This window comes from Hippocampus comes, unplaced genomic scaffold (assembly GCF_001891065.2).
Source record: "Hippocampus comes isolate QL1 unplaced genomic scaffold, H_comes_QL1_v1.1 scaffold345, whole genome shotgun sequence".
NCBI lineage: Eukaryota > Metazoa > Chordata > Actinopteri > Syngnathiformes > Syngnathidae > Hippocampus > Hippocampus comes.
Genome location: NW_017805538.1, coordinates 813944 through 826145, shown reverse-complemented (window position 1 = coordinate 826145; position 12202 = coordinate 813944). Strand labels below are relative to the sequence as shown.

The following is a 12202-nucleotide window of genomic DNA, read 5'->3' as shown; positions in this document are numbered from 1 at the left end:
TGAGTGTGGTGCGGGGTGGGGGGGAAAAGAACGTGAAGCATCAACAGCTGTGAGTCACACTTGGTCGTCTGCCGAAACTGTCTGGAAGGAGTCCACCAATGAAAGGATGTGTGTTTTCCGTGTCATCTGAGAGAGTGATGACTTTCTTGTGACAAATCGCACATGGCCACGCGGCCACAAGGAAGCGCAATCTGGAGCTGAAAAGCGTGTCCTGACGCGTTCCGAGAAGCCCGCAAGCGCCTGCTGTGTGATGGCGGTCAAGGCCACATCGGCTGTCATCGGTCTTTAGAGACAGATTGCATTTGATTTTTTTTTTTTTTTAATCAGCACAGTTTAACAAGCAACAAAAGTCTTCCACTGTATGAAGGTGTTAAGTCAGATGTTCATTTCAGCCAAACGAGTTTGCTGGCAAGATAGGCTGGCCAAAAACCTGAAATGTCGCTCGCTCTCATAATCCCGACAACTTCCGGTTTGATCGTCTGCTGTCTATTTTGGTGGAAATTTGTTTTTTTTTTTCTTGTATTTGTCTTCTGTATTTTTACCAAAGGAATAGAATGATATGTGTTTATTTTTTATGTGAAGACATGATCATTCAATGGAAAATTTCAGTCGGATATCCTATCCCAAAACATTTGAGAGCTGCAGCCCTACTTCACATGTCAACCCAGAATGGGACAAGTCCATGGAATTATGAGGAGATGTAAACTACTCATTCTTTCAACATGCGGAACACATGCGATTACATAAGAGATCCCCGTCTATTCCGCAGTTTCCTGTAACATCGGAACATTTTCCAGATGTCGCCCCAGTACCTCGTGAGCCTATCTGCCATGTAATCCTTGTAAAACACAACTGCTGGAGCCGGCGCCCGCCTTATAAAGCCCGGCGAGCAGACAGGACGACGGAGGCGCTCCACTTTAGTCGCCCTTTTAAAATAAATACTCGCTGCTTTAAAAGCACTCGAAAACAAACCCGTCGGCTTTATGCGTGCTAACTGCGTTAGACCCTTGGAAGATGTGTCTGCCCTGTCGCATCCTGACCCCTCCCCTCCTACCCAACCCCCGCCCCCCTTCTGCACCCGCACTAAGGCGCCTGACTGAATCACCCAGATGAGACTTTAAAGTATTACTGTACATCCACCCTCCCCCCCGAAAAAAATAAATAAAAAATCAGATGAGGCGCTGGATTTGATACATATCTGGAGTTGTTGTTTCTAGTTTCAATAATGATCATGAGAAAATAATGGACTTTTTTTTTTGCTAATGATTTTTAAATAAAAAAAAAAATCAAGATTGATTCAAATAGTAAAAAAAGTATTTTTGAAATTAATAATTTGCGGTTTCTTTTAAATGATGACGAACTTGATTGAAAAGCATTTACATATTTTTCAAAAATATAGTAATAGACTTTTTAAATACAAATGGTGATTGTTGTACTAATATCATCATTTTGAATAATAAAAGTTATAAAAATTGTTACTAATATAATTTTTATTTTAAATAACTCATGATTATTTTTTAAAGAACAAAAGTCAAGTATTTTTAAATATTACAAATCAGAAATTTTTATAATGATGAATTGTTTTCATAATAATTCATTCTTTTTTTAAATATATATGTTTAAAAAATAAAAAAAATAAAAACCACAATTTAAATATATATATATAAATATATATATATATATTTATAGATATAGATATATATATATATATATAGATAGATATAGATAGATATCTATCTATCTATATATCTATATATATATCTATATATAGATATATAGATAGATAGATAGATATACATACATATATGGTTTACTTCCATGAGTGAGATGCAGGGCTTTTCACGGCTCCATTTGCAAAGTGGCTCAAAATATTAATCTTAATAAAATTGAGTCAAAATAATGTCAAGCTGAGGAGACCTTCTTGAGATATTATTTTCAAATTGACAAACAGCAAAAAAAAGTGTGTTTCCAGAATGAGTGCTGAACTTGAAGCTTGTTGCAAAAAAAAAAAAAAAACAACTAAGATGCAGCATGCTCTTTTGAGGGAAAATGCATGAAAAAAATGTAATCTTGCAATGATTGCGAGAGAACGCAAAGGACTTTTTTTTTTCCCTTCGATGTCCTGAGGGGCTCCGTAGCTTGGCGGCCTACTCAATGTTTTTTTTTTTTTTTAATGCGGTGTCAAGAAGTATTTTCCTCAGCAAGTACTTCCTTGCCGACAGTGCCACTTTACAACACTCGGAAACCATTGGCGAATACTCTGAGCAGTCTGGTCGTCTGTGTGTTTGTGAGGCCACGTGTGATCGCACAAGAGCCCCCCCCCCCCTCCCCCCCATATAGGTTTGGATTCGTGGTGAAAGACGTGCATGTGTGGAGGGGGGGAGAGCTGTGTTGACATTTTCTGAGCACCCCACGCATAATGTGATTAAAACTGTCAAATGCGAGATGTTTTTTGTATATCTTCCTTCATGTGTGGGTCTGTCAAAGATTTAAAAAATAATAATAATTAAAATCCGGCCGAAGGTTACCTCTGCCTGTTTGTCTACCTCCTAGATGTGGCGACTATGTTCTGTTGAGCGGGGGCCCCCTGGTGGCCAGAACGGGCCTGTGCTTTCAGTACGAGGTGACGGCGCTCCACAGTCTGGGTGGAGGGCGCTGGGGCCTCCACCGCCGCGCGCAGGGCCTCTCACTGCCTTTTCAGCTGGAGGTAGGATGGATGCTACTTTCGTTGTTCTACCACTGCAAATGAGAACACAAGGGAAAAGAATTGTTTTGAATCAGGTCACCAGCAAGCTCTTTAGAACCCTGAAATGATTATGATCATTTGAATTAGGCGTGTTGGTGTGGGGAGGGATCTGAAACATGCAGGATATGGCTCTCGAGGATCCGGAGTTCCCTACGCCTGGTTTAGAGGATAGCTATGTCACAGGGGTCTCCAAACTATTTTGTTTGAGGGCCGCATACAGAAAAATGCAAGGATAAAAGGGCCACTTGTAAATTCTTCAACGTTATGAAACACACTAAATTCAATCAAGAAAGCAATGATATATTATTTGTAGTGTCTGGTTAATTTCATCAGCTTTCTGTTAAAGGTCCTAAGGTAAATAGTTGAGGATTTTTTCCAAGCTTTTGGGGTGGCCAATAGTTGTCTATCTCACAGAGTAGATCCATCTCTGCACTAAGCAGCAGCCGAATCCCATTTCCACATTCTGAACCCCCCCAAAACCAAAAAAAGGTGACCATTTTGCAAACACTTACTTGAGGATCATTCATGTGATGCCTTCATAAATCAGCCATAAAAGCTTAAAGTGGAAGAAACAATTTTTGTCTCGAAAATTGAATCTTCTTCATTCACTACGGTGTTTTGAAGATAAATTGCGTTTGTTTGTATCTTTGAATATAGAGAAAAGATGTACAGTACACCCTCCCCTTGTCACTGCCCACCTCCACCTTTTTTAACTAATCTTGTGCCCTATGTCATATGACATTTTTAGTGTTAAATATTTTTGGGTCATGTCATGGGCCGCTGAAATTGGAATGGCGGGCCGCAAATGGGCCTTGGACTGTACTTTGCACACCCCCGCTATAGCACAATGGTATACAGTACTCGGATATGTTCAGTGTCACGTGTGATTGCCCCCAATCGTTTCTCCACGTGACTGCCTCTCACGTTGTCTCGTTCGTGCAGGCCCACCACACAGTCTGGAGGAAACTGAGGAAGCGGGCAGAGAAACTGGTGAGAGCAAACATCCCTGTTTCACACGCGCATCCAACAGAGAAAACATCAAAAGCTAAAGCGAGCCTGCCAGCTCAGACAGGGCCGTTACGAGTGAGGCGACGCTCGGCTCTGCATGCTTGATGCTAGTCCAAATTAGCCGCTTGTTCTAAATCCAGCCAGGCCCTTACCCTGGATGCCCCTCATCACTCCAGATTTCACACTCTATCCAGAGGTTAGGATTTAACGTCCTCCTTTTTTTTTTTTTTTTTAATAGCTTTGCGTTTATGTTTCTGGCACAGACTGAGAAGGGACTCTCATCCTTCTCATATGAAGGACAAACCGCCTGTATCTGAAGTTGACATCAAACACACCAATGAAGGAGCCAAGAAAACTATTTTTAAATCTCTCCAGACTCTCTCCGCGAAGTGCATCGCGACACAAGTCGATTCTGACTGAAGTAGCAAAGATGCATAAATCCTTGCTATTTAAACTAGGCTGAGTTAATTTTGGATGGAGCCATCTAGGCAGAATCTATTCTACTGCTGCAGCCTCTCTGGCACTCTCTGTGCATCACCGACTGAGTGTGTAGTGCGGGAAAAGGACTACTCATTAATAGGCACGCTTGATTTGGCAGCCGATGACATACGATGCTCCACGGCCTACATTTCCTTTGCACAGCGCCACTGTTATTTGGGGAATTGAACGTGCACTTTGTTCAAGACAAGCGTATGGAATTGGATGAACGTCAAAAGGAAATATGTGGATCAGTTCTTGGTGGAGTTTTTCCACACACGGGAGTAGCATGGAGAGCTGCCACTCCTTTTTTTTTTTTTTTTTAAGACTTTGGGGTACGTCATTGTACCCAGCTTGCAATGTTATCTTGTCTTTTATGTGTCAGAGTATCACTCTCACAATCAGTCGTAGAGCTATAAACGGAAGCTGCCTTGCGGATGAAAGTTGGTAATGCGTTTAGACCAGGGGTCGGCAACCTGCGGCTCTGGAGCTGCATGCAGCTCTTTAGCGCCGACCTAGTGGCTCCTCTACACCTTAGCTACGATAGTTAACACGCTACAAAAGTGCGTCCCATGCCTCGTTCATCTTAGCGGCCATTATGGCTGTTGCTCATTTTGGCGTGCGTGCGTATGCGTGGGTGTGCGGTAATAGGTCGATCGCGGGAGGTTGGTTGATTGAAAAAAGGCAATTTAGTCATTTTGACAGTAGGCTAATATAGCGAATATAGATACATACTGCATGTGTTGCCTTCATTATCAGGCCTATAATTTTTTGCGGCTCCAGACATTAGTTTTTTTGGTCTAATATGGCTCTTTAAACATTTTGGGTGGCCGACCCCTGGTTTAGACTGATGTAATCTTTTTTTAAAGACAGGTCACAGGTGTCTCAATGTTCTCGGGCGTTTGTCCAAATACACAAATGCTAAGGAGTTTGGGATATGCAGTACATTTATGTATATGGAAATATTACACAATATTGAAAACAAATTGGCGTGAACAAATCTGAAGATGCAAATCTGCGTGTGCCAGACCACAAGTATATGGGGGGTCCACTGTATATAAAAACAAATGAAAAACTATACTGAAACTGACATAAAATGAAGTACTCGCGAAAATGTTTTTAAAACATTAAAAACTAATGAACCCACTCTAAAAATGAATTAAAGCGAACTGAATATCAAAACGAAATAAACTCAACTGCATTGATAGTGCACTTTAACACAACCACCGTTATATACAAAGGAGCAAAAATAAGTCTTACAACCACAAAGACAATTAAAACCATAAAGAAATAACATAAAAACCATAAAAAGCGCAAATCTCTAAAACAAAACGGAGTCTCATGCTGAGTCAAAAGCCAAAGAATAAAAATGGGTTTTAAAGATGGGGGGGGGGAAGAGGACTTGCTTAACATTAAGCAGGAGGTCGTTACAGAGTGGGGCAGACAACAGAAAAAGGCTCAATTCCCCTCTGAGCCTCCTCTGACCACCAGTTAGGAGGCGAGCAGCAGCATTTTGGACCAACTGGAGAAGCGTGAGGGAGGATTGGCTGAGTCCCAAATAAAATGCATTACGGTATTCCGACCCTTTTGCCTAGCAGAACATACATCTGACTGTTATCCACATCGGAGTAGAAGGAAATGACCATGTTTTCTTCAGAAGGAATCCAAGGGCAGCAGGGAAGAGTCTACGTAGATAGACTGAGGGGGTTTCATTACAGAATCTATAGTTTTAAATCGTACACGTGGTTGTGATGGTTAGTCTGAAGAAAGTTTGACAAGGATGGATGAAAGTGTTTTCTTCCTCAGCTGTGATCTTGTTGCATACAGTCTTTCTGGATTTGATGAGAGACTTGCAGCCTGTCTTTTTTCCACCTTCGTTTGGCTTTGGGGCACTTCTGTTTAGCTGCGTGAGTTCTGTCATGAAACCAGGGCTGAGAGGGTTAAAAAGCCAGAGGCTGCAAATTTAACAGTAGCATGGGAAAAGACAACATCAAAGAGAAGCGTCATATGATGGGAAATCACATCGTCGCAAGACATTCAAGTAGGTCTAAAGCGGGGGTCGGCAACCCGGGCCTCCAGAGCCACCTGCATCACATCGTCGCAAGACATTCAAGTAGGTCTAAAGTGGGGGGTCGGCAACCCGGGGCTCCAGAGCCACCTGTGGCTCTTTAGCGCCGCTCTAGTGGCTCCCCGAAGCTTTTTCAAAAATTTTGAAAATGGAAAAAGATGGGGGATGGAAATATATTTTTTGTTTTAATATGGTTTATGTTGGAGTAAAAACATGACACAAACATTCTTGACGTTTTGTAATGCTGTAAAAATGTGTAGAATAAAATTTAAATTTCAACATTTCTGTCAATGAAGATTTGCGTCATAGCCTGTGACACACGTTTCTATTACCAGGACGGGATGCTAGTCAGGTGGCTGTTTAAAAAAAAAAAAAAAAAAACAGCCTTTCATGTACAATTCACCGAAGGTACTGGCAAAGAATGGGAATCTCGAGGGCCGATAGAAGCATTTTTAAATGGTATACGTGAGCGTATGCGTCCCATGCCTCGTTCAATTTAGCGGGCGGTATGGCTGTTGCTCATAATGACATGCGTGTGTAAGTGCGTACGTATGCGCACGTGTGTGGTAACGGGTTGATCACGGGAGGTTGGTTGATCGAAAAGTAGATCTTCGGTCAAAAAACGTTGGGCGCCCCTGCGCTACAGGATGCAGTGCAGGGAAAAATATAGTATTTGTAGCCAACTTAGTCATTTTGATAGTAGGCTAATGTAATATTACAAGACTTATGGAAGGCTTTTAAGTTTTTGCGGCTGCAGACATGTTTGTGTTTTGCTTTTTTTGTCCAATATGGCTCCTTCGACATTTTGGGTTGCCAACCCCTGGTCTAAAGTATGCCCTTGTTCGTGTGTGGGGGACAGTCAGACACTGCACTAAATTAAAGGAGTCAATGAGGCTTAAAAAGTCCTTTGCCAATGTTTCTTCAGGACAGCACACACCAATATTAAAAACCCTATTTGAGGAAGATATGAGCATGCTTGAGCATGATTTCGGCCAGAAGATTTGAAAAGTCATTCAAAAAGTATTATATTTATATTTATTATGTTTCAAGGGACGATAAATGACCGCACAGGGAAAGCATGGTCTACTTAAAGTGACTTAAGACGGTCTTAAGAAGTAACTGTCGTGAACAATCCAAGATTATTATAACCCTGGTTACAAGTGGTTAAAAGCTTTCCCATCGTTGACCAGCACCGGTCCGAAGCTGCCAGTCTTTTTCAAGCGCGTAAACCAGGGGTCGTCAATCCTGTTCCTCGACTGCCTGCCTATTTTGCTTCTCTCCCTGTTGCAACACTGCGATTTCAAATGATCAGTAATCAGGAAGGCCTGCAAAAGCCAGATCATGATCCTGATCATTTTGAATCAAGTTGTGTTGCAGCAGGGAGAGATGGAAAACAGGATCGAAGACCCCTGGTGTAAACGCTGACGTCATTCACGTTAAGAGCAGCCTCGCGATTCCGATTGCCCGCGAAGCATCTGGCACCAAGCCGCACAGATGGATTACATCGTCAATGTGCGTCACCTCTCCAGCCGGCCGCCATCTCACTACGCTCCCGATTGAAATTCCAATTGGATGAGGCCCGTTTATTCCAACTGAGGCGTTTATATGGAGCATTTTCAGTCTGTTTGTACGTTTGGCTTCATTCTAATCGGTAGCCAAGGAAGGCTCCATGTAAACCCGGTTTATGTAGATAGATGCCAACTTAGCGGAAGCTGTGATGGTCCTCTTAATAATTGTAAAGTACAGCATATGTAGTCTATTGACGCAAAGGATAAAAAGGCTGTGATTTTTTTTTAAAACTGTTTTCGGCCCACAGGTGGAGGTGCAGCTGCCTGAGAAAGTGACTCCGCCCCCTGTTGCTCCTCCCACTCCGCAATCAAGCGGCCAGTAACACCAGAATTGTCTACACACTCGCACAAACACACACACACTTGCCCTGTATTGTCTGACCAATAAAATTGACAAAACAAACTGCCAAATCGTTTCCATTTGTTTTCAATGAAATCAAATCAATGGTCTTTTTGTTGTGCTGTCTGTGTTGGAGCTATTGGCGCTGCGTGTTCCGCACGTGTGCTAGAGCGATTTGCGGCAACAAACGCAGTGTCTGTGTATATTAGGACTAGTGGTTGTCTTGTCAGCTGTCGCGTGCGTCACTTGTCTGACAGGTGGCTGTCTGAGTGTGTTCTGAGGCTACCGTGTGAGCCAGTGTTTACACCTCCAGCGCACCCCCCCCCCACTGCCCCAACCGCCACCCCGCTGACACATGACACCAAACACTCCTGCTTTCTGTCAGCTTCATACACTTTCACTTGTTCATGATGTTTATGTTGAGTGACAATGCTGAAGGGGTATCACTCATTAGCTTTTCTGCCAAGAGTTTGATCAGAAGATCGAAAAATAACTGTCATATCTATTTTTAATCTTCATGCCTTCGTTCCCCCCCACACCGCCCTTCTTGTAAAGGCAACATGCCGGGCAGTTTTATTGCGCATCCTTGGTAGTCAAGGTTGCCGTGACCTCAGAAAAAACGCCTTCCATGACTGAAGATGCTGAATATGAAAAAAAAAAAAAAAAAGGACCCACCAGAGGAAAAAGAGGTGATGATCTGATGCAGTCACTGTGACGTCGTATTTTACAAACGTTAGTCTGATGTTCCTACAGTGTTCATACCTCTGCAGACCGGTGTCTTTTACAACGCAAAAAAAAAAAAAACTTTGGAAGCAGAAAGTTCGATGGGGCTCCAAGTTCACAACGGTGTCAATTAGTTTGTGCGGTTGCATAAATCGACATCATCATAGGAAGGCACTCTCCATTCACACTGACTTTTGCTGTTTTTCCATTCGCTCGGTTTTTATTTATGGTCTCCAAGTGTTTTGCAAACGTGGATTTGCTGCCATGACATTTTTACCACATGAGTAACGCGGCTGTGGCGCTTGGCTACTCACGATTGAGACATGAGGCATGAGACAAGTTGCGTGGAGTTAATTTCTCTTAAGTCAGCCATGTGCGGCAGTGCAGGTGCTGGGGGACAACTGGCAAGGGAGAAAATCTCCGGGTTCGTGTGCAATTCCCAACTTTTCATCACTTCCCAAATCCCCTCCTGATATTTGAGCTTGCATGGAAAGCAAAAGACAGTGCAGCTGTAAAGTTGTCGCTCAGGTTGCCGAAACATTTTTAGCTCGTGCATCTTCCTTGGAGACTTTTCTCACTCTTTTACGCACGGAATCATCAAGGGGAAGGGCAAGAAAAGTCCGTTTTGCAGCTGTTGCTCCAACTTAAGCTTCAAACCCGCACCCGACTAAATCTGACCATCACACCCTGACAACGCATGACGCACGCCGCGATACACTTGCGGCCGCCACACTGTGGCTCATACAGTATCAAACCTTCAAAAGCATTGGCAGCAGTGAGTCACTAATGTGACCACTTCGACCAGTCGGTCAGGTGGGAAGTTGCCCGGTAATTCTGCTCATCCAGTCAATTTCACAATGGTTCAATTTATAGTAATTCTCTGTTGGGCCACTGATCTGCCAGGCTTAAGATCATTTGTGATTGTGACAGTCACATCGCATCACGAGTGGGCAAAGGTAGTAAACATAACATTGCACAGAGGCGGAGAGAGGGGAACCCCCCCCCCCCCTCGCAAATGCTGCAGCAACAACTGAAGCTAATGAAAAATCAGGATCACGTGTAGAAATCCAAAAATAGCCATTATCACCTTCACAGATAAACACGCAAGTCCTGAAATACAAACCCCAATTCCAAAGCATTTTGATCTGTGTCTGCATTTTGCACTCACGACCACAGCCAAGACCGTTTTTTTGCTTACAGTTATCCTACCATGCATGTTTTGGGAATGTGGGAGGAAAGCAGCGTACCCGGAGAAATCCCGCTCAGGCACGGAGAGAACATGCAAACCTTACACAGGAAGGCCATATGTGCCCGGAACCTTTGCACTGTAAGTCTGTTGTGCCAACCAGATGTCCACTGTGCCCCCACCCAAGCCAACTTGAACACCAGGCACCAGGCACATTTCCTTTTCACATGTGCAAAAAAATTGTTCATGGTTTGTTTTCATGAATAAGTCCATTCATCCATTTTCCGTTCCGCTTTATCCTCACAAGGGTTGCGGGGGGTGCTGGAGCCTATCCCAGCTGTCTTCGGGCAGTCGGTGGGGGACACCCTGAACCGGTTACCAGTCAATCGCAGGGCACACACAGACGAAAAACCATTTGCGCTCACACTCACACCTAGGGACAATTTGGAACGTTCAATCAGGCCGCCACGCATGTTTTTGGAATGTGGGAGGAAACCGGAGTACCCGGAGAAAAGCATGCAGGCACGGGGAGAACATGCAAACTCCACACTGTGAGACCGACGCGCTAACCAGTCGGCCACCGGGCCGCCATGATGAATAAGTCCCAAACACGGAAATACACAAGGCTTTTCAAACCCATCTAAAGTTCACTTTTAAAACAAAAAGACACCACAAACTTGCGTATGTTGTAAACAGCCACAAACACCTCAGGCCTACGTTTCAGTACAAATTGTACTTTGAAACCCGTGGCGCCAAAACTCTCCTCCTTTACCATTTCAAGTAAAGCATCACATGAAACATCAAGCCTCAATTTCAAGTAACTCTGTTTACCGTCGAATCACGACCTTTCCGACCAAAATGTTGCTCAAAGCTGGTTCACGTTGCCCCCAAAACCACGTTATCGGGGCAAACACTCATTGGCTCTTTGTGGGGTTGTCAATCGGATACATATGTGACACAACGGTTTTGAGCCGGCTTCTGGGAGAACAGGTCAGTAGCCGTCCGTCCATTCATTGTTTCAAAATTACTTTCACAAACTACATTACATTTACGAACTTAGAAACTGGGTGCATATGCGGTCTGTGACAGTGTTGCCTATGTGAGAAAAAGAAGCGGCCACTTGACCAAACACATACAATAACTTGATTTATTCAATTAACAGCAATTGACCCTCAGTCCACAGAAGAGTTTGACTTGGTCTGAAATCACGGGTTGACTTGAAATGTGCATCTTCCTGTTCTGATTTCCTTGAAAGTTAGTCTTAGTTTGCCAGTCCAGCGTCACTTAAAATGTAGGCCTGAGATTCCTATGGTGCTTCACATTGAAAGGTTGGCACTTTTTCTTTTTTTGAGTTGCAAGCATCAACAACAAAACAGGTTAAAATGTCTGTTTCTGGGATCATGATTCTTGCATTGTTGTCCTTTTGTGAGATGAAAACAATTCTATCGATGGTCCAAAAAAGAAATCAGTGAAAAGAAAATGCATTTGCAAAATCACAAATAAATGGCATGCAAATGGAAAGGAAATGCGCCCTGGGTCAGCTCAGCAAATCCAAAGTTTACCCTGAGAAATCTCGCGAAACTGGACCCTGACAAATTTTAATTGAAAATCCTGATCAGACTTTTTTTTTTCCCTGAAGCCAAAAAAAGTACCTCAAACTGCTTTTTAATCATTACAATCGCTACAGACACATACACATAGACAGGTTAAAAATAATGCGATAGTGACCTTTGGTGTATGGCTGCATACAAAGAATCCAAATGAGGAAACACCAACCATCTGCACCAGGAGGGGACAACAGCCCACAGCCCCAGGACGCCGATACGGTGCCAAAGGGCAGAGGACCATGGCTGCGGCCCATCACAATCCCCAATAAAATATGCAACGACATAAAAAAAAAAAAAAATAAAAAAATAAAAAATCTTTAAAAGAATGTGGTTAGCGCATCGACCTCACAGTGCAGAGGTACCGGGTTCAATTCCAGCTCCAGCCTCCCTGTGTGGAGTTTGCATGTCCTCCCCGGGTCTGCGTGGGTTTTCTCCGGGTATTCCGGTTTCCTCCCACATTCCCAAAACATGCATGGCAG

General features: G+C 43.3%; 1 protein-coding gene across 1 annotated transcript in view; it reads left to right on the top strand.

The window, feature by feature from the left end:
- The window catches only part of mrpl39 (mitochondrial ribosomal protein L39), a 21501-nt gene extending 13223 nt beyond the window's left edge, over window positions 1–8278 (top strand). The window contains exons 8-10 of the mRNA XM_019878404.1: window positions 2554–2707; window positions 3689–3736; window positions 8116–8278. Coding sequence (XP_019733963.1) covers window positions 2554–2707; window positions 3689–3736; window positions 8116–8190 — 277 coding nt within the window. The 3' untranslated portion in view covers window positions 8191–8278. The remainder of the gene's footprint in view (window positions 1–2553; window positions 2708–3688; window positions 3737–8115) is intronic.
- The last annotated feature ends 3924 nt before the right edge of the window (window positions 8279–12202 follow it).